We start from the raw sequence: 22,722 nt of genomic DNA on the forward strand, positions 1-22,722 counted from the left end.
TCTCGGCTCTGACAGAGCCCAAAGCACTCCAGGGCTTGCGGCAACGAGACCCTACCACAAGGGTCTCGTTGCAAGCCCGATGGTCGCGATGGTCTTGACCATCTTCCTGGCCGCTCGCTATAGCTGTGGGTGGTCACCCACAGCTATACGAGCAGCCAGGAGGCCGCTCTAAAAATGAAGAAGGCCGGCCCTGATTCTGAGCGAGCGCTCTGTCAGAGCGTCCGGCTCTGAATCAGGGCCTGGGTTCCAAACCGGATCAGACCCGGAATTTAGCCGGCACTGACCCAGGATTTTCATGATTCTGCGCCGTTCACACCGGAGCCGGGTCTGCAGTGACCCGGCTTTTCCGGCATTGAAGTGGACGCTTGGAGATGACGTCATCTAAAAGAGCCACTGAAGCCGGCCAATTGGCAGGCATGCGGCACGATCCAGGTCATTGTGACCCAGATCGCACTGTTTACACTGCAGGGTTTCACGGGTTATTCCCATGTGAAACCCTGCAAGTTACCTGGGTTGGATTGCTGGGTTGCTGGGTCGCTCCACCCAAGAATTTAACCCTCTCCCCTTTTACACCAAGGAGCTACCCGGGATAACCCTGCAATAACCCGGGTTTTAGCTCTGGTGTAAAAGGGGTATAACAGTCCTGGATATATTTTATCTACATTTTTAGAATGTTTGTGCAATAAATGTGGTATATGATACAGGGAAGCCTGCTTGTGACCATTCAAGTATATTATACAACTGGTGGTTTGTCAGCAAATAGCTCCGTCTATATCTGCATAGTGGTCGCTTCTTAGTACCAGTGCATTCTGGGGCCACAGCAAACCAATCAGCAATTAGCCTTCATTTGCATTGTGCAAGTTAGAAAGTCAATACTAGTCTCTAATTGGATGCCCTTGGTGAGTTTTAGCAGTAAAAAAAAAAAATCACCTCCCACAGTAAGTAGTAGGATGTTGGGAAATTGTATAGCGAAGATAAATATAGTGTTTGTGTTTTTCTAATTGGCAAACACTTTGGAGAGTGTAAAACACAGGCAGTTTTTGCTCTATTTCTGAGCCTCGTCTTATGCTAAAGAAATCATTACAACGGGCTCCTGAATATTTATCAGTTTTCACCTTTGTTTAATCAAATAGAATAAAGTGCCTTTGGGTTAAATCGCATTTCGCTTCACCGAGACAGTTGTGAAAGATGTTAAAAGTTTTGCAATATTTAGTGTTCAACTGAGGTCCCTGTTAATTTCTGCCAACCTTACACGAAACCAGCGAGGGGGCCGTCTATAGGTCTTGCAGCGCTTAGGGAGCGGGCGTGAAATTGTCGTACGTACATGAAGTGTCACACTCTGAACCTCCCGGGCGTTACTGAACTGGGATCGCTGTATTCCTATGAATTTCATTTGCATTATTATTGCTAATTGTTGTTCGTTCATCTCATCCTCCCTTGGAGACAAATGCCCCTTCATGTATAATATATGCAAGTGTATCCCAGTGGTTGGAGTTTGATTTGCAGAATTGTAGGGAGAAATCAAAGTGAGAACATTGGCAGGTTTTAGAGCACCAAGAAGTTGTAGGAAGCAGACATGAATGTCACGCAGAAGTTACGGTAATGGTGCGTACACACTAGACTATATGCTCCCTGAGCGATATCGTCTAGTGTCCCTGGCAGGGTGCGCTCAATGTCGTTCATGACATTGAGCACACCCGCTGTACGATATCATTAACGATATCGTTCAGCGCCGGGCTCTCTCCTCCATTGCCCAACATACAGCAACCTGACGATATCGTCAGGTTGGCCTGCATGTTTGCCCGATGAACGATAAAGACTAACGACCTGCGGGAACGCACATCGTTCGTCTATCGTTCATCATTTAGGTAAAAAAATGGACGATAAATGGACGTTTTAGTTCAGTCGTCCACTTTAATCGCCCAGTGTGTACGCACCTTAACTGTCTGGCAGCTCGGCAATGCATGCTGGTACTATTAGTTCCACAGCAACAATTTTAGACTGTTTACCTCATCTAGAGTTTAGACTAAATAATCATAGAACAAGATATATCAGTCTGATCTGCGCAAGATCTGAAACTCTGAGTATATAGCATAATACCACATGTAAGGGGCACAGCATCTGTACATATCTGTGATAATGATAAATGGCGATTAGTGGCTAACATTACATCCGGAAGCATGTGGATCCTTCCAGCATCCATCATTAACCCCCTTTCATCATCAGTGTCTGCTAAACCCCCCAATCATCCTCTTATTAACCCCTCTTCATTCCCCATTAAATAAATGATCAGTCATTAATCCTTCCTGTAACACCATCATTATTCTCCATTGGCCACCTATCATCATTGTCATTTTTCATTAACACCCCCCAGCCCATCCTCCTAATAATGTCCACCCATGGTCTGACAATGGGCCGGATGGGACTACAACCCAACCTCCACATAAAATTAGGCCTGTTATGACAGCATGCTGATGACCAGTTGCCAGGCTGGCCACACGGGCAGCAATTAAGTATTAAAATAGTTTTTTCCTTACAAAATGATAAAATTGTTGTACTTTTTAGGTATAGGGACACATTGGGGCTTATAGTGTAGCGGTGAACACGCCCACATGTCACTGGCCACACCCACACAGCACTAGGCACGCCTCCCCTGCTCCTCACAATAGACCCTTGATCATTTTCAGCCCGAGGCCCATGTGACCCTTATTCCGGCCCTGTGCCCACTCGACCACCCTCTCCTACTTTCACCTGGATACCGCACTATCCAGAGGGTAGCAGATCCTACATCAGTCTTCGTCTGAGTGCTTTCATACCTGAGATCTCTGCCCACTACCACAGAAATATGGCACTTCTTGGTGAACAACTTTAAAATTATTTTTCTACTTCAGGGTCCATAGGGTATCCACAGGATACCTTGGGGTATAGGTGTGACGTCAGTCGCAGGGCACCAAAGAGTTAAGCTTTCAGCCTCCCAGGATGCACTAGGTCCCCCTCCTATACCCCGCCCCCAGGCCAAGGCACCTCAGTTTAGTTTGGTGCCCGGCCGGAGTCGGGTGCACCTGTTGGAGTGGGGGCTAGAAGAGCCCCTGAAGCTTATTCTTCATGCAGCTGTGGCTGCACAACTGGATGAACAGCATGGACAGTCAGTCCTGACGTCCATGCTGTCTTCCCTACACCCCGCCGGTACCAGAACGCCGGTACTGATCCGGGGATGCTGGTGGGCGTCTGGGGTCACAGCTAGCGGTGACCCCAGATGCTCCGGACCATGGCCGGATTCAAGGGGGACAGAGGTAAGCAGCGGGGTCCCGCGGTGGGTCCCCGCTGATCACATGGTCCTAAGTCCCCAGGCAGGGGGCTCCCTGGGGACTGGCTGCAGCGTGGAGCCAGGCGACCAACCTGCGCTTCCACTACCCCCTGGGACAGCGGACCGCAGCAGAGCGGTAGCGCTGCGGCGTCCCAGGGGTTAAATGCATGCCAGGGGAGCGCGCCTTCCCTGTCTCACAGCCGGCGCCTCCCCCGCTGCACACAGCCCTCTCTGCACTGTGCTGACTGGTCCTGTGTCAGCGCTCCTCCCCCAGGCCAGCTTCTCTCTGCTCCTCGGCGGCCATCTTCTCTGCAACGCATGGTGAACGCTGCTGGAAGTCTGGAAGGAAGCATCGTGGTCTGGGTCCCCCCGCATACCTCTCCTCCGCTGTGGCTCAGGTCTGTGTATGCAGCGCTGTGTCCTACCAGGCCCTGTGTCTGTGTAGTTGAGTGATCAGCGCTGTTAGTGCAGGAATTGTTATTTCTCTGCATTGTATGTGACTGTGCTAGCGCTGCCTGTAACTATTCTTCACTAAACTGTCAGCTTTATTACTGTCCCTGTTCTTTCTGCTAAAGCCCTTGCGGTGCGGTGCTGCAGGGTGGTCTCTCGCCTATTTAATACTTAATTGGTGAGAGAGGTCACATACGTGGTGCCATCATGTCTGAAAGTGATTTTCCCCTCCGGCTACAGTGTACCACGTGCAAAGTACCGTTAGCGGAGGGGGAGGGTAGCGCGGAGGGCCTTTGCCGGCAGTGTTGTCCATGGCGCGGCCTATTACGGTTACAGCACCGGTACAGGAGCCGCCCTGGGCTTGTTTCGCTCAGGCGTTAACAGCTTTAGTGGGCCAGTTAGCTCCGCAGCCCGCGTTTACTCCGATGGGTTTGTCCCAGCAGTCTGTGGTGTCGTCACCCATGCAGGGGTTCCCACGACAATTGGTGGTACCCCACAGTCTCCCTATTTCCCCGCACCCGGGTTCTCAGGAGCCAGCGTGGGTTAACTCCCTGACGAGTTCTTTACAGCACTTGTCGGATGTATTGCAAGGGGAGTCTGTGATGCGGCCTCATAAAAGGCCGGTGGCGTCTCTGTCCGCTCCTTATGAGGATGACGAAGGGACGTCTGATGATGGGGAGATTCTGGATCCTTACGATCAGGAACCTTTCCATACTAAGGACGCTGATGCTAAGTCCAAAGTATATATTCCTGGACTTATTCGGGCGGTCCGCACAGCCTTGGTGATTGAGGACGAAGTTCCCCCAGCGGCTAAATCTAAGTATGCCTTTTTCAAAGATGTGAAGGGCGATGCCACAGTCTTTCCTCTTTCGGGTCAGTTGGTGGACCATTTAGAGGAGGCGTGGAAACAACCTGGCAAAAGATACCAGCCGCAGAGACGCCTGGCGGTGGCTTATCCGTTCGCGGATAATTATTTTGCTAAGTGTGAATCCCCTCCACAGGTGGATTCTCACGTGACCCGTCTTGTCCGTAGTGCCACATTGCCGATGCCATCCATGTCCTCCCTTAAGGATGCTACGGACTGCAAGGTAGAAATCTGCCTGAAGTCCGCTTATTCCCTTGCAGGGGGGGCAGCACGGCCGGCTATGGCCATTTGCTGGGTTGCCAGAGCGATGGAGCGCTGGGCGGATTCATTAGAGGCTTCTTTTGAATCCGACTGTCCGGCCGAACAAGCGGAGTTGATTGGCAATCTCCGTGATTCGGCCACCTACATCAACGAGGCGGCTCTAGACATTAGTACTCTGGTGTCTAGAATTTCTTCAGCAGCGGTAGCTGCTCGTCGCACCTTGTGGCTGCGATCCTGGAAGGCGGACGCAGATCCAAGAAAGGTCTGGAAGCGTTGCCGTTTACCGGAGAAGTTCTCTTCGGTCCGGATCTGGATAAGATTGTGGCCACGCTGGCGGCAGCCAAATCTGCTTGTCTCCCGTCGGCCGCTGCTCCTTCTGGTTCTGGACCATCGTCCTTTCGGTCATCTAGGGCCCAGGGCAGGCCCAAACCACAGTCGTTTCCTCGACAGGCTGGCCCTAAGAAATCGGGCAAGCCCCGGAAACAGGCATGGAGTACCAGACGTCCGGCCCCCAAGCCAGATGACAAGCCTGCGGCCTGACGGTCCGGGTCTCCCCTTGGGGGATCCCAGGGTGGGAGGCCGCCTGCTGCAGTTCTCCCGGTGTTGGTCGTTCACTACGACAGACACTTGGGTTCTGGAGGTGGTCTCTCACGGGTACGCCCTCTCCTTCCGGCACAGACCCCCGGCTCGATTCTTCACCACGGGTCTACCATCAGACCGGAACAAGGCTACGGAGCTGCGGAAGGTATTGCACACTATGCTCCAGGCTGGAGTTATAGTGCCTGTTCCATTCTCCCAGAGGGGCCAGGGTTTCTATTCAAATCTATTTTTGGTACAGAAACCCAATGGGTCATATCGTCCGATTCTCAACCTCAAAGCACTCAACAAGTCTTTGCGGGTCCCGAAGTTTCGGATGGAGACCCTACGGTCCATCATTCTGGCGCTGGAACCTGGGGACTACATGGTGTCATTGGACATACAGGACGCTTACCTGCATGTCCCTATTCTTTTGCGCCATCAAGAGTTCTTTCGGTTTGCAACCGCAGCGACCATTTCCAGTTTCGGGCGTTACCTTTTGGCCTGGCGACAGCACCACGTGTTTCACCAAGGTGATGACGGTCATGGCGGCTTCTCTGCGGCTGCAAGGAGTCCGCATGTTGCCGTACTTGGACGACCTGTTATTGGTGACAGGATCTCCAGAGCTCCTGTTACACCACTTGGACCTGACCATTGCACTGCTGCAACGGCACGGCTGGCTAATCAACTGGCAGAAGTCCACTCTAATCCCGTCTCGGAGGATTCTGCATCTTGGAGCCTTATTGAACTCGGGACAGCAAAGGATCTTCGTGACGGAGGACAAGATCTCTGCTTTACAGTCAAGGGTGCGCAGTTGTCTGCACAGCCGCCGGGTGTCCTTACACTCGGCGATGAGGTTACTGGGCTCCATGGTGTCGGTGTTCGACATGGTGGAATACGCCCTGTTTCACTCCAGACCTCTGCAGCACCTGATCCTGTCCAAGTGGAACGGGCTGCCTCAGTCTCTGAAGTTCCAGACGATTGTGCTCACCCCGGAGGTTCGCCTGTCCCTTGCGTGGTGGTTAAAGACGACCCACCTCAACAAGGGACGTCCGTTCTGGGTTCCAAATTGGGTCCTGTTGACAACGGACGCCAGTCTTCGGGGCTGGGGAGCAGTTTTGGGTCCACACTTGTTCCAGGGCAGGTGGACGCCGACAGAAGCGGAGCTTCCAATAAATATCTTGGAACTCCGTGCGGTCTTCAATGCTCTCCTGCAGGCACAGCGGTTTCTCCAGGGTCACCCGGTGCAGGTCCAGTCGGACAATGCTACCACCGTGGCCTACATAAACAGGCAAGGAGGAACTCGCAGTCGGGAGGCTCTCGTAGAGGTCTCTCGGATCCTGGTTTGGGCGGAGCGCAATCTTCCGGCCATATCAGCGGTCTTCATCCCGGGAGTGCTAAATTGGCAGGCGGACTTTCTAAGTCGCCAGGACGTTCATCCAGGGGAATGGTCCCTGCACCCGGACGTTTTTCAACTACTGGTGGACAGGTGGGGTCTTCCAGAAATCGACCTCATGGCGTCCCGGCACAACAACAAGTTGCCGGTGTACGGGTCTCGCACAAGAGACGAAGGGGCGTCTCTGGTGGATGCTCTGTCCGTCCGGTGGACGTTCAGGTTCACATACCTGTTCCCTCCGGTCTCCCTTCTTCCACGGGTAGTCCGGAAATTCAAACAGGAAGGAGGGATGCTCCTGTTGATAGCTCCCGCGTGGCCCAGACGGCACTGGTTCTCAGACCTTCAGGGTCTGTCCGTGGACAGTCCTCTGCGGTTGCCGCTACGACCGGACATTCTGTCTCAGGGTCCTTGTCTTCACCCGGACCTGACTCGGCTGTCTTTGGCGGCGTGGCTATTGAGACGGCCATGCTGAGGTCCCGGGGGTTTTCCAGCTCTGTGGTGCGTACCATGTTACGAGCTCGGAAACCGTCTTCCGCGAGGATATACCATCGCGTGTGGCATATGTTCTTCCAGTGGTGTCGACCGAGAGGTTATGCACCGCGGGAGTTTCGTCTGTCTCGGATTCTCGCCTTCCTGCAAGCGGGACTAGATCATGGGCTTCGCCTTGTTTCTTTGAAGGTACAGGTTTCGGCCCTATCTGTCTGGTTTCACCGTAGGATTGCTACAATCCCGGATGTGCGCACCTTTATGCAAGGTGTTCTCCGTATTCAGCCGCCCTTTGTTCCACCTGTGGCGCCTTGGGATTTGGCTGTGGTCCTGAGGGCTCTCCAAGGACCGCCGTTTGAACCACTGGGCTCAGTGGATATTAAATGGCTAACAGCTAAGACTGTTTTCCTTCTGGCCGTTGCTTCAGCCAGACGTGTTTCTGAGTTAGGGGCTCTTTCTTGTAGACCCCCTTTCTTGGTTTTTCATGGGAACAGGGCAGTGCTCCGCACTCGGCCCAAGTTTCTTCCCAAAGTTGTTTCCCAGTTTCATGTTAACGAGGAAATAGTTGTTCCGGCCTTTAACTCACCGGGTCTTTCCGTGGGTGAGGCCTCTTTGGATGTTGTGCGGGCCTTAAGGACTTATGTGGACCGCACTTCTTTGTTTAGGAAGTCGGACGCTTTGTTGTCCTCTATGGCTTCTGTAAAAAGGGTTGGCCTGCTTCAAAGCAAACTTTGGCAGCCTGGATCCGTATGGCTATTTCTGAAGCTTATCTTCATGAAGGCCTACCGGTCCCTCCTTCTCTGAAGGCTCATTCCACTAGGTCTGTGGGTCCTTCGTGGGCAGCTTGACGTGGTGCCTCGGCAGTTCAGATCTGCAAGGCTGCTACGTGGTCTTCTGTCCATACCTTCGTGAGGTATTACAGGTTTGACACCTTCGCCTCTCAGGATGCTTCCTTCGGGCGGCGGATTCTCCTTTCTGCACAGGAGCGTCCCCACCCTTAAAGGATACTGCTTTGGGACATCCCCAAGGTATCCTGTGGATACCCTATGGACCCTGAAGTAGAAAATATGAGATATGGTAAGAACTTACCCTTGTTATCTCTATTTCTACGAAGTCCATAGGGTTCCACAGGACTCCCGCCCTGTCGCACCTGTGCTGCAGATGGGCTTTGCTCTGGTCACCGGTTTTCCGTCTCCCTCTGGTGAGAATGTGATTCTTGTATGTGTCCAGATCTTTGTTCTCTCTCTTCCTTCTCCTCCTCCGGCCTATGGCTTGGTAACTAACTGAGGTGCCTTGGCCTGGGGGCGGGGTATAGGAGGGGGACCTAGTGCATCCTGGGAGGCTGAAAGCTTAACTCTTTGGTGCCCTGCGACTGACGTCACACCTATACCCCAAGGTATCCTGTGGAACCCTATGGACTTCGTAGAAATAGAGATAACAAGGGTAAGTTCTTACCATATCTCATATTTTTTTTTTAAGAAAAACCTAAACGTTTGCATAGTTCACTCTCATTTACAATTTATTTTCCCTCAAACCTACCAATGTTCAGTATAGAGATTCAGATCATTGTACTGCCAAGTACAAAGGAAGACTGCATGGATTCAGCAGGTTAATGAGAATAGATATAGTTGCAACTACCATCTGCATTGTCGCAGTCTAGGAGCTGTTGATACTCTGTTGTGCTCGCTTTACTGCAGAGCAAACGTTCAGTTCCCTATTGCCTTTTGATGATAAACAAAGCAGGTGTATATACTGTTTCTAACCTATGGACTTGTGAGCTTGGAGATTTCAGTAGTCCTGAAATTATTTATTTTTTTATAATCTTTATTTGATTTTTTTTTTTTTTTGCAGTTAATTGGATAAATTGAGTATATGCTTATCTTTAAAATATGCTTTTTCTGCACCAAAAGTAAACACACAATTTGCCTCAAGCTCTGTCAAAGAAGCCTTAAGGGAGAGAGACTGTGAAATGTGTTCAGAGAACATTTCATGTACAGTTTATGGAATAGAAAGTTCTGTCAGGGCAGCAAAATGTTTTTTATGTATACTGTATAGATCAGTGAATTCGCAAGGCCTAAGTCCGCCCTTTTATTTACACCTTTGAGTGTTACGTTTTTACTCATGTGCGTCCTGTAATGCACAGCGTGTCACTGCTATATATAAATACACGTATAGTAAGATACAGTCATGCACTTTTAAGTGCCCATCTCGTGATTCTCATCCGCACCATTAAGTGCAGTCACTCAGAAGGTGGCTCAACCTGGTGATTGCACAACTCTTAAATCTGTCTGCGTTCACCACTAATACCCCTCACTACTGCAGACAGCTCAGCCCTTTCACGCCCAAAAAATAGCATTACGGCAGCAGGGTTTTGCTGTGATCTCTGAAAATAACCCGGGGCTTCTCTCAACCTTTGATGTGTTAACTTGCAGGATGCCTGGCAAAAAATACAGCCTCAAATTGGTTGTCATCAAGATGGCTTTCGTAGGGGCTCGTCAGTAATGAGAGGGGTACCCGGCCGTACCGAGAATTTGAGTGTTTAGGGCCTGATTCACTACAGAAACGCAACTGCGATTGCAATAACGATTACGCAAGCAGTTCAACTGCGATAGTATGCTAATCCATTGAGATCGCTATGCCATCACAGCACTACACAAGGACGCCCACTTTACCGTACACACATCCGTAATGCTTAGCAAGACTGCAAAACCATCGGTAACATCGAGTACCATCGCAGCCTCACGCACACTTGCACAAGATCAGACTTTACTCCGGAATTGCTAACCTCATCGCACGCAGCGAGAGCTCAAGCTGTGTAAGGCATCACAGTGGATAATTTCTGCACGCCCCTGCAACAGAGCTCAAAAGCCCTGTTACGCCTGCGTTCCGCCGACCCCCTCCCCTTATCACCTCCCACAAACGGCACTTCCTGGCAATCACACTGCGATGGGTCTGCGTAGTCACTGCGATCGGGTATGGTCTAGGAGATAGAAAGTAATTAGATAGACAATGTCTAGGTTGACACCAGATGTTAGACAGACAAGAGAGCGACCGGGACTAAAGGTCGACACACTAACGGTTGACAGGTACAAATGATTGACGGGGTCAAAAGGTTGACACATGATTTTTATATATATTCTTTTTCTAGCCCTAATCTTCACCCTAACCCTCCCCTTGGTGCCTAACCCTAACCATCGGGGTAGGAGCCTGACCCTAACTGTTCCGTCTAGTGCCTAACCCTAAACCTAACCCTTAACAACAAAAAAATTAAGTCGACCATTTGTACCTGTCGACCATTTGTACCTGTCGATCTATTAACTGCCTAACTTCAGGTGTCTATAGAATTACTGTCTAAAGTCCGGAACCCACTGCGATCGCAGTCCCGATCACAGTGGCCGGTTCGCGCATGCGCATACGGCAACAATCACCCGATTGCATGAGTAATCGCAGTTGCGAACGGTAGTGAATCAGGTCCTTAATCCAAATGCAAGCAGACGGATGGCGGGACAGGAAGGGAGCGTAGAGGTGGGCCTTTGACAGAATAATCTAATAACATGATCTCCGAATACAGTCATATATGTATCTGGTGTGATGAGCAATAGCAGCCAATCAGATGCTTCCTCTGATCAGTCTAATGGTGGCAAATGTCAAATTGTTTGCTTGGCGTTACAGTACAGATCTGGTTTTAGCCAACCTAAGATGGATTTGCCGCCAACGCACATCGGAAGCAGCCATTTTATTGGTAGTAATGCAGCTGGGAATTGGTGACCTCACCATCACTTTGGTGAATGCATGTGAAGTTTTGAATATTCGTAAAGCCCAAAAAGGTCTCTTCAGTATGCTTTAAATATGGCAAAAAATAATTCAATAAACGAACTGGGCGACTGGCTGGGTCATAGTGTGCCCTGGGGAATTGCCATCGGTGGAGGAGAGACTTACAGCGAGGGGGGAGACCTTTATGAAAACTATGACTAGCCCAGCCCTGAGCATTCAATCAGAGCTTTGCTTTCATTTTACTAGCTGCATTAACAAAGTGACCAGTACGATTTCATTGGTTTCCATGGGCAACACTAGTGATTTGCCTTTGCAGTAGTTTCTATAGGTTCCCAAAATGTTGGGTGAATAAGGGACAAAAATGATCAGATTGGCTGAGAACAGTAAGAGGCTGATTGTGAATGGCCCGGAGCTCTCTCCACGTGCACACATGGAAAGTTTGCGCATATAGCGGATCAAGGCGTGCCTGAGGGGACAGGAAGCCTGGGTCAGACGGGTCTCTTCCACCCCAAAGAGTATACACCAGGCTGATGACGCTGGCTGTCGTCACCTACTGTCATTCGATTGATAACTTTGCCCGCCACATAAAAGTATTACGTGGACAGCATCCAAAGCTAGGTAGGGTCGTTAGTCAGACAGACATGTAACATTTCAGAAGCTGAAATCACAGATTGGTAAGGTGAGTTTGACAATGGCCTGAGCATCTTTTTGTTTTTAGACTCCATCTCCCCCTTTTCTGTTAAAGCTGCACAGAGTATTTCAGGATTGTTTTGATCTTGCACAAGTCACTGGGCTACGCCCTCGCGTAAAAGTATAGGGGAGGACAGGGCTGCATGAGACCGGGGCGGTATCATTATACTGGAAGGTGAAGCTACAGACTGAGGCTTAGATAGTGGAAGACGCAGGGTCCCCCCAAAAGCACAGAGTGGTTATGCAATGGTGTAACATGTACCAAAGTCTATACAAGATGAAGTTCAAACATCCAGTGCATTACGCCAAGCCATCACCTGATAAGGACTAAACAGTCACCATCGCCAGGTGAAAAAATAGAAATATGTTGTAATAATTGTTAGATAACTAAATGCCATGTTATAGGGCGGCTATAAAAACTAACAACAAGCTATTTATCAAAGTCCACTTCCATTCCTCACAGCCACCCGCCATCACTGTCCTGTCTCACTGAGGAACGATGTGTCTCTGCCAAAGCCTTGCTCATGGTAACTTGTCCTGTTCATTCACCCATTGAACCCTCCACCACAGACTGAGTAATAGACAACTGTAACAGATAACTAGTGATATTACAGCAAGGTGTTTCTATGCAGCACTGTGAGACCGACATATAAAACCTATACGGAGAACCACTGAGACGCCACTGTGCAAGGAATAACACAGATCATTTTTTTTTTTTTAAAGTGTATGATAAAAACAAAAATAGATAATAGCCATATTCTCCTTTAAATCTCTGTTTAACTATAACTTGAACACCTGGGACAGGAAATATGGATGTGGTATAGGGAGATTGGGCGCGTTTTGGGCTGTTCAGGGGTTTAGCCCCTTTTATTCCTATATGTGGTAGTGCAATGTGGTCGATATGCATTGGTATCACGATTTACCAACCAGCATGGTTTGCATTGCTGTCTCGCTGCCCTGGGATCATAAAATCAATTGCTGACCAAAGACACTATCTGTGTGGCGTTTGTATGTTCTACCCGTGCATGCGTGAGTTTCCTCTAGGTACACCGGTTTCCTCCCCAACTTCAAAAACATCCCGGCAGGTTAATTGGCTTCTGACAAAACAAATGAACCCTAAGGGAGTGTATTACTATTTACTAAAGTGCGGGGTTTTTAGAAGTGGAGATGTTGCCCATAGCAACCAATCAGACTCTACTTATCATTTATCTAGCACCTTCTAGAAGATCATAGCTAGAAAAACTAAAAACACACACTTGACTACGTATTCCCCATGTGTGTGTACATGTGGTAGGGAATATAGGGCCTGATTCAGACCCACTCGCGAGCGGCTGTCCGCTCGCAAGTGGGTCGATGTTATGGACTGAGCATGCGCACGACGGAGGGAGCTCCGTCGTGCGCATGCGCCAGACGCGACGAGCGAAGGAAAGTCCTTCGCTCGTTGTGTCCGATCAAAGGGGGCGTGCTGTCAATGTTGATTGACAGCACGCCGCCTTTGGTGGGTGTGCCGGGGGCGTGCCTCCCTGACGGGGGCGTTCCCACGGGAACGCCTCCCGTCAGAAGCCGGCCCACTGACATCACTAGTGATGTCAGTGGGAGTGATTTTGGCTCTGATAGAGCCAAAATCACTCCGGAGCTTGCGGTTGAAAACCTCAACCGCAGGCTCCGGCTCGCAATTTCGATGGTCGCGATGGTCTCGACCATCGCGGCCATCACAATGCACGCTCGTATAGCCTGTGGGTGGTGACCCACAGCTATACGAGCGTCCAGGAGGACGCTCCATGAAAATGGAGCCCGGCCCTCATTCAGAGCGTGCGCTCTGCTCAGAGCGTACGGCTCTGAATGAGGGCCATAGAGTGTAAGCTCCACCGTGACAGGGACTGATGTGAGTGACTGAAATACTCTGTAAGTCGCTGCAGAATATTTGCACTATATAAATAGTTGTTTATAAAGAATTAAATATATATCTGAGGGTGGCGCCCCTTTAAAGGACAGCGATGGTACATTGGTATTTTTCCAATTAGTAATAACAGCTTGTCCGCCCCACGTGGCCTATCGATCAGGGTGCCGGTTAATATCATACCTGTGTTTCGGCACTTTCTACAAGTTATTAGGGCTTTTGGCCATTTGTAATTACGTTTGCTTCAGGTGACTATGTAAATGGAAATTCATTATTAAAAGTTCAATCCCTATTCCTTCCATGACTAATTTTTTGAAAATTATATTTTTTTTGTGTATGTTCATTTGATTTCCAGGAGAGGATGGATTTCAGCGTAGAACTTTCAGAGAGGTTTTAGCAGGGGGAATAAGAATCGAGATATTGGCTTCCAGCCCAAATCCTTTCAAAATAAAAAAATATTCCCAGTTTTTAATGGAATAATTGCACTGGGATATAGTTAAAGACAATGGAAAAAAAAATTTCTATTGAATTATTTTGAGTGAAATAAATACATAAAATGATAATTATTTAATATCTTACGTGTTAGAGAGTCTGTTCAGTGTCCTGCATGTCTGATAATTCCGTTCACAAACCAACAGCTATATGTGTGGGCGTCATTGATCATTGAAACGTGACAACCGTTTGCTGTTCCAGGCATAGCAAAATAACATGCTGTCTCCTGTAAATCAGATATTTTAAAGAAAAATTGCCCCTAACACTGAAAATGACATTTTGAGTGGAGTATAAAGGGGTCATATAATAAACTAAACTGCCGGGGACCCCCCAATAGTAGTAACAGTTATGGCGCTGTGTTTTGCCTCTGAGCACCCAGGCTGCAGAACGGGTGTCAGTGCAGCGCTCTGTTTTGCCTCTAAGCCCCCAGGCTGCAGAACGGGTGTCAGTGCAGCGCTCTGGCTGCAGTACGGGTGTCAGTGCAGCGCTCTGGCTGCAGAACGGGTGTCAGTGCAGCGCTCTGGCTGCAGAACAGGTGTCAGTGCAGCGCTCTGGTTGCAGAACGGGTGTCAGTGCAGCGCTCTGTTTTGCATCTAACTGCCCAGGCTGCAGAACGGGTGTCAGTGCAGTGCTCTGGCTGCAGAACGGGTGTCAGTGCAGCGCTCTGGCTGCAGAACGGGTGTCAGTGCAGATCTCTGGTTGCAGAATGGGTGTCAGTGCAGCACTCTGTTTTGCATCTAACTGCCCAGGCTGCAGAACGGGTGTCAGTGCAGTGCTCTGGCTGCAGAACGGGTGTCAGTGCAGCGCTCTGGCTGCAGAACGGTTGTCAGTGCAGCGCTCTGGCTGCAGAACAGGTGTCAGTGCAGCGCTCTGGTTGCAGAACGGGTGTCAGTGCAGCGCTCTGTTTTGCATCTAACTGCCCAGGCTGCAGAACGGGTGTCAGTGCAGTGCTCTGGCTGCAGAACGGGTGTCAGTGCAGCGCTCTGGCTACAGAACGGGTGTCAGTGCAGATCTCTGGTTGCAGAATGGGTGTCAGTGCAGCACTCTGTTTTGCATCTAACTGCCCAGGCTGCAGAACGGGTGTCAGTGCAGTGCTCTGGCTGCAGAACGGGTGCCAGTGCAGCGCTCTGTTTTGCCTCTAAGCGCCCAGGCTGCAGAACGGGTGTCAGTGCAGCGTTCTGTTTTGCCTCTAACCGCGCAGGCTGCAGAACGGGTGTCAGTGCAGCGCTGTTTTGCCTCTTAACTGCCCAGGCTGGAGAATGGGGGTCAGTGCAGAGCTCTGTTTTGTCTCTAAGCGCCCAGGCTGCAGAGCGGTTGTCAGTGCTGCGTTTTGCCTCTAAGTGCCCAGGCTGCAGAACAGCTGTCAGTGCTGCGCTCTGTTTGCATGGAGGGGCATTGAGCTAACTCTGACAAACTCAGACAATGCGGTAAGAGGAGAGCGCAGGGCATTGTGGGACTGATACAGACATACCCTGACAAATGGCGGGTCCAAGGTAAGTGTCATGTTTCTTTGCGTTAGCCGGAGTTATCCTGTAAGTATAATAAAGATGATATTATGTAGTGGCTGCACTAGCCGTGTACTTTATATTATACACACGTGTGTCCTGCATTTGGGTATAATGTATACATACTGTACTTACAAGGAGGTTTCTATTCCATTTACAGGAATTGCTTGTTCCTATTGTGTACATTAGTGTCTGTAATTGCTTGTGAAGACGCAGTGCAATCTCTTATATATTATCAGTGGAGACGAACATATATATAGTATAGGCAAGGTAGGACTGGCCTATAGGGGGACAGGGGAAAACCCTGGTGGGCCCCTTCCCCTCCCTTACGGGTCATGTTCCACACCATGTACTCTATAAATACACTGTTACTCTGTTAGAAGGTCAGTTATTGGGTGGAGAAGGATCATGGCCTGTTGGCTGTCCACACCCCTTAAGCATGGGCCCCTACCGCTGCATACCCCTGCTGGACCCTTCATGCCCAAGTCCAACCACTGAGCATAGGGATCTACTATATACAGAGTTAAACATTGTATATGTGCTCCGTGTATGGTTGATTATTCTCCTTCACTAGCAAAATGAACCCGTCAATACAAGGGTCGTGGGATCCCCCCCTCCCCCTCTATGCTTCAGGGGTTGTACCATGTTTCGACCGATCCCTGGACCCATTACTCCCCGCTGTCCCTTCACTACGTATCTCGCCATGGGAACTGCATGTCAGAGACGGGAGAGGTCATCTGCCATTAATAGACGCTCATATCCATTCAATTTGTATCTCACACGTCACTAATCAGACAATTTACTACCTACTAACAACTACCTAATAGTTTTGTATGAATTAACAAGGGATCATTTCTGACAGGTACGAAGTGTCTCATATATAATTGTCTAGATCTGAATTTAACATGCATGCACAATGAAACACGAAGCATAGAAAGAATAGGGCAAGTTGTGACACTTACGTAAGTAAACAAAATTCTGCTACTTGAGCATTATGGCGGTTTGTTCAACAATAAATTTTCCCCACAACTTCACTCATATCTAATTCTTCTTCTGCTAAATACTCCAACAGAGTTTGCGATGGTGCTACTGGTACTTTAAAGGTCCACCTGAGCCCACTTTGTTTATATTAAACCTCACACCCCTAAATTACTAGAGCTGTGAGGTTCCAGTACCAGACACGGATTGCAGTGAACCTTTTACTGGTCACACGTTGTAGACTCCGAGGTCTTCTCACTTGCTGGAGCTGGTATTCTGGTTGTCACAGTCTAGCTAGTAGGGTCCTGCAGGAGTCTTCTCACCAGCTTACAGCCAGTATTCCGATGAACGTTGACTACCGGTTATCGGTAGTGTGGTTCTGTTGGCTTGTTCTCACACGGTAGATATGGACCTAGGTGGATAGGTAAAAGACTGTTCATACTGTAGCTCATCGGGTTCCTGTTGGGCTGTCGCTAGAGCCAGGGTTTTCATAGAACGAACCTTGAGTACATGCAACTGTGTTACCACTATATCTGACGTTTGTCTTTCTTTTACGGTTCCAGGAGTTTAACCTGTTGTTTGAAGAAGCAAAGTATTATCAGCTCCATCCGATGGTGAAGGAACTCGAGCGGTGGAAACAGGACAAGGAGCATCGGAAGCATTTCCAGCCCTGTGACTGTTTAGTGGTCCGGGTGACTCCAGACCTCGGAGAGAGGATTGCACTGAGCGGAGAGAAGGCATTAATAGAGGAGATCTTCCCCGAAACCGGAGATGTCATGTGCAACTCGGTAAACGCCGGATGGAACCAAGACCCAACTCACGTTATCAGGTTTCCACTAAACGGCTACTGCCGATTAAACTCTGTGCAGGTAATTTTTAATTAGTGCTTTTTACGTACTGATGTACTACTTTATAGGTCATTATCCCCCTCATTTTATTTTACCTAAATTCATTTATAGTTCATGTTTTCTATATATTTACGTTACAGGAGGAATTCAAGTAGTCATAGAACTTACCGCGCGGCTGCAGCTCACGGGTTTAATGTCTGGAGCCATTCAGTTATATCCCTCATATCCCGCGGTAACCCATAGATCCCGGGTTAAGTGCCCAGAGCCATGGGTTAACCACTCGCGGGCAGCTGCCAACAAAACTCGCCGTTAAGTGCAGCCTGCGGGTTTCCCACGGGTAATTGAAATCGGCCCTATGTGTTGCTTTTATGTTTTTGCTTTAGAAAGTAAGTAGCACTGTACGTTTGCTGAGATTTATGGTTCTACATGATGTTTTCAGGAAGATTCAGAAATCATAGACGTCAACGTGGAATCCCAATGACAACAAAGGAATAAGCAGATATTTTGTGTTTGGTTTTTTTATTTGTACCAGAGTGCATGCTGAGGTTGTTCTAGGGAGGTGCAGATACTCTTGTGGATTTGTCAGTTTGGAGTGTTTTAGGGTTTCAGCCACAGCTGTAGTTTAAAAATATTTCCAGGTTTGTTAATTTTTTGTTTTAGTTTTAGGGGTGTTATATTGTAAGTGTAGCCCGGTCCCTAGAGGTCGTTCACCTCGTTTCTGGCATTTACTGTAGGCTCTCCAGCAAGTCCCCTGATATCCTGAGCACGCCTGTGGCTGCGACTCGCACCCCTCCACACTCCCGAAGGCAGCCGATTATCAGAAAACAGCCGTGTCCTGTCTGAAAAATACATTAACTCTGCAGAAGGTGGGGAGAACAGAGCAGACATTCGGGGCTACATGTACAAAGCGGAGGCTTTTGCGGGTTGCCAATTCTCTGCATTTTTGACCCTGATATTTAAAAGGCCAATAATAATAAATGCAAAAACTCCGCATGTTGTTGCCGTTTTATATTTTGGATAGAAAACTACAGAGAATCAGCAACTTGCAAAAGCCACCGCTTACTAAATCTAGCCGTAGAGTCTCCTTTCTATTGCTGACCCGGTCTTTGATGCCCGATAATATATTGGCTGGGAGAGTGTGCTCAAGCAAAAGCAGCAGCGAGTTCAGGGTCCGTGTCAGAAAACCTTCAGAAGGCAATTAACGTATAGAGGGCCTGATTCAGAGCCGCTCGTTCGCTCCGGGCGATGTTCGCACATCAGTCAGTGCGGTCGAAAATCGTGTGCTCGCAAAATAGCGAATGCCTGCTATTTTGAGTGACAGGATGAGGCGTTTGTGGGTGGTAACAGGGGAAGGTGCTTGAAAACGGGGAGTGGAGATCAGAACGCAGGCGTGCCAAACGGTCAAAACGGTCGTTTTAAGGGTGTGCATAATTAACAAAGCAGCGTCATTGACCACGTCACTTGGTTGTCTTTTAGCCTGAACTGCTCGCATGATTGCGGTAGGAAAATCCAACCACAAGCACTGCGAGCAGTTCATATGCCTTACGATGTACTCGATTAATCAAATAAATAGCGGAGATGACGTAGGATGCAAGCGGCCAGGGGGCGTTTTTTCCAAAATAGTGAGCGCATGTTTTGTTCGCTCGTTCAGACATAGAGGCGTCAACAGACCGCAAAGAGCGAGCGCTTAATTTAAATAGCCAGCCCCTTTTTCTAAACGAGCGTCCGCAAATAGCGTCCGGCTCTGAATCAGGCCTTGAGTGTGGGAGGAAAACTGAGAACCCAGAAGAAACCCACACAAATATGGGGAGAACATACAGGCTCCACACAGATAGACGTCTGGTTATTACTAAACCTTAACCCCAGTGCTGAGAGACAACAATGCTTACCACTGCACAACCTGCTTCCCTAATCGTTACTTGTGACATTAGGCAAGAAAACCTGGCTAAACTCACGATGATCCAGTTTGTGGTCCTTTATTTGCCGAAACAAGAGCGTATCTGAATCCTAAAAGATCTTTGACGAGCTGCATTTAACTGCAAACCTAATGCACCAAGGCAGCATTTCAATGGAAATAAGATCAAACAGAGAATAATATATGTAGTTCTGTCATTACTGTTGTAATGTAAATGTATATCTACTACCCACCACATCCAGTGAATTATATACCCCCAAAAATACCCTAGCCCCCAAAAGAAAATATATATATATAATATATATATATTTGTGTGTGTGTGTGTATATATATATATATGTGTATATATATATATATATATATATATATGTGTGTATATATATATATATATATATATATATATATATATATATATATATATATATATATATATATATATATATATATATATATATATATATATATATATATAATTTTTTTTTTTTTTTTTTTTTTTTTTTTTTTTTATAAATAGTAAAATGTTCTGCCATTTCAGAGAATGCAACAATGTATAAATGCATAATTTATGGGCTGCTCATAATTAAATGATGGCGCCTGCGGTGTGGACTTAAAAAAAAAAAAAATTGATCTGTACTTTTCCTTTTTTTATTTTTCAAAAGCAGAGTTCCCAGGAAAGTTGCCCGTAGACTTGATAACAAGTGTTTGTTCCTTGGCTAGCTGGAATACAGGTTTTATTTAAAGCGCAATCGGATACAAAAATTTTAAAAAAAGAAACCCCTTTTTCTGTTTTTTTTTCTGTTTTTTTTCTTTTATTTTAAACTCCCATGCATAAGGCTACATTATGTTTTTTGTCTGTTGCCCTGGAGTATGGCGAAAGTTTTCTGTGCTGGAGGCAAATGAATCTAGCTTGGGAGCTTTAGGTTGTACATTAGGGCAATTAAAATAATAAACCTCCACTTGGTCATATAAAGACGTAGCTGAAAAGCACATACGGAGGCCAAAATGGACCAAAAAAAAGAAATAAAAAATGCTGCATTCAAAATGTCAGGAAGGTGCAAACAAGTAAATTGCGGCCTAGTCAGGTACAACTGTTGGGTATCACTTAATACCTGAGTAATGCACTTTATCGCCTCCCTGCCAGAGGAACGATCTGCTGTGGAGTTGACTCTGATTTACCGAGGTGTTACCACGGCCACTATTACCAATCTCGCTGATAACGCCTTGGTTTTTTTTTTCACAGCAAAACTTCCGTCTATATAAAGTGATAAAATTAGAAACCTGGGCTTTAATAAGAGGTATATTTCACCTACTGCTATAACCGTGCCCAGGGATGGTTTAGTTTTTTCTTTCTGTGGTTACGAATGATCAGAAAAGTAGATAGGATATGGGTTTGCCGGATACGGAAATGACCTCGGGGGACTAATCTGTTTTCGGGAAAGTAAAAGTTATGTGTAGCTGGAATTTAAAATAAATATATATATATTTTTTTTTTCTGTCCACCATTCTGACAGCCTTTCCTCCTTTTTTACCTTTCAGGTTCTCGAAAGACTGTTTCAAAAGGGCTTTCATGTGGCCGCCTCTTGCGGAGGTGGAGTTGACTCCTCCCAGTTTAGCGAATACGTACTGTGCCGAGAAGACAGACGAATGCAGCCGAACACAATGAGGATAAAACAGGAACCTCTAGACTGACGATTCCGGAGATATTTGGCACCGTTGAAGTGTTCCATAGTCCTTGATGTGGAAAACGTCAGGACCCGCAAACCAGTATTAATAGACTTCATATGACTCTCTCTTTTTGTTGCCAGTTTGTGATATTTTTAAAAGGGTAACTTGGACATAGCCAAACAAATTGCCCGATTCTCGACTGATGAGGCCACGAGCCATGCCAGTTCACCTCAACAGCTGTGCTGTAAGGACGAAACTCTCGCCAAGTGGATACTTCTGCCCAAATTTGGATTCTTGTGCCCCCAACAAAGCCAGAGATGATCAGCTGGGACAATCCAGCGACCAAGGCCCCTAATAATGAGGATATTCCAGACCTATGAAACAAGCTGCCTTGTTTTTCTAAGTGTAACGCATTGAGTAGAAGAACATCACTATTGTCCGATTGCTTCAATGGCCGTTCCCTAGAAAAGAGAAAGGGGAATACCTTTATATACAGTAGTCTTCTGGATTGATGCTGCTGACATTTTAGATTAAAAACCAATAAAAATGTTAAAGATGTAAAAAAAAAAAAAAAAAGATACAGACCAGGCCATGTGCAGTCTATTGCAGAGTTTTGCTGTTCCATGAAACATTGTTTGGTTTTTAATTCACAAATTCCATTAGAAGTCCCACCAACGGTTTCCTCACAGGGAGACGGAATTGCCTTGTTGCTCTGCATGAGGTCGATGAACATAAAGTATAGCGTGTAAGTAAAGATGGCGGCCTACGGCGATGATTTTGTTTAGCCTTCGCTGCGTAGCAAAATGAACACTTCAGCAGGAGGTCGAGTTTTCAGTCCATCTAGGATTTTATTTTTCTTATGTAATATAACCTTTATTAAGGCAAGTAGCCAGTAATTATTAATGAATCAGAATCCAGAGTGCACTTACCCCAATTGAAGGAAACGTATAGCTGTGGGAGGGGAGCGGGCGGGGGGGGGGGGGGGGGTTAGTGGTACACTCTCAGGGTTAGGGTAGCACTATTTTACTTGGTTCAAACTCTTTTGTTTACTGCGGTGGTGAAGAAGTCTGTTCTGTTCCATAAATCCAAAATTAACGTGGGTGATCGTGGGTCCAGGTTTTGGACAGTCCCAAGTATTTGACAACACAAATCCTTGAATTCAAACTCCTAACAAGATGTGTTGGATAGACACATATAATAATGCTTTTAATACCTGTAGCACTCAAATAGAAGGTGTGTCCCAGAGTTCCATTTATAAAAAAAATAGGGGGCTCTAACCCCCCCCCCCCCCCCCCCCCGAAACAAGGGTCTTTGTCACGTTAGTACTCGTATTTTCCGTTAAAATGGATGAAAACTGAATTTATTGAACATGTTCACACCCCATATTTAGCTTCTTGTGATATTTATAGCCAACTTTTTAACGTACAGTTCCCTGCCCGACATAAGGGTGGCAGGTGATGCAGGTGTCTGACCATAACGGCGTCCCTCTGTACGCCGTGACGTTAGCATGTTTCTGGTCCCAATAAATGACCCCAATGTTAATTGCAATTTTCATCCCCCACCTGTCGTCCCCTTTTATTTATAAGTTACCGGATTGATCTAGAACTCAAGTTG

General features: G+C 47.5%; 1 protein-coding gene across 2 annotated transcripts in view; it reads left to right on the forward strand.

The window, feature by feature from the left end:
* The window catches only part of KCTD15 (potassium channel tetramerization domain containing 15), a 55,586-nt gene extending 33,900 nt beyond the window's left edge, over window positions 1-21,686 (forward strand). For both annotated transcript variants that reach the window (XM_088451142.1, XM_088451143.1), the window contains exons 4-5: window positions 17,244-17,549; window positions 20,980-21,686. In XM_088451142.1, the coding sequence (XP_088307268.1) occupies window positions 17,244-17,549; window positions 20,980-21,132 (459 nt within the window). In that variant the 3' untranslated portion in view covers window positions 21,133-21,686. The remainder of the gene's footprint in view (window positions 1-17,243; window positions 17,550-20,979) is intronic.
* The last annotated feature ends 1,036 nt before the right edge of the window (window positions 21,687-22,722 follow it).

This window comes from Taudactylus pleione, unplaced genomic scaffold, assembly GCF_031769625.1.
Source record: "Taudactylus pleione unplaced genomic scaffold, aTauple2 ptg000537l, whole genome shotgun sequence".
Classification (NCBI taxonomy): Eukaryota; Metazoa; Chordata; class Amphibia; order Anura; family Myobatrachidae; genus Taudactylus; species Taudactylus pleione.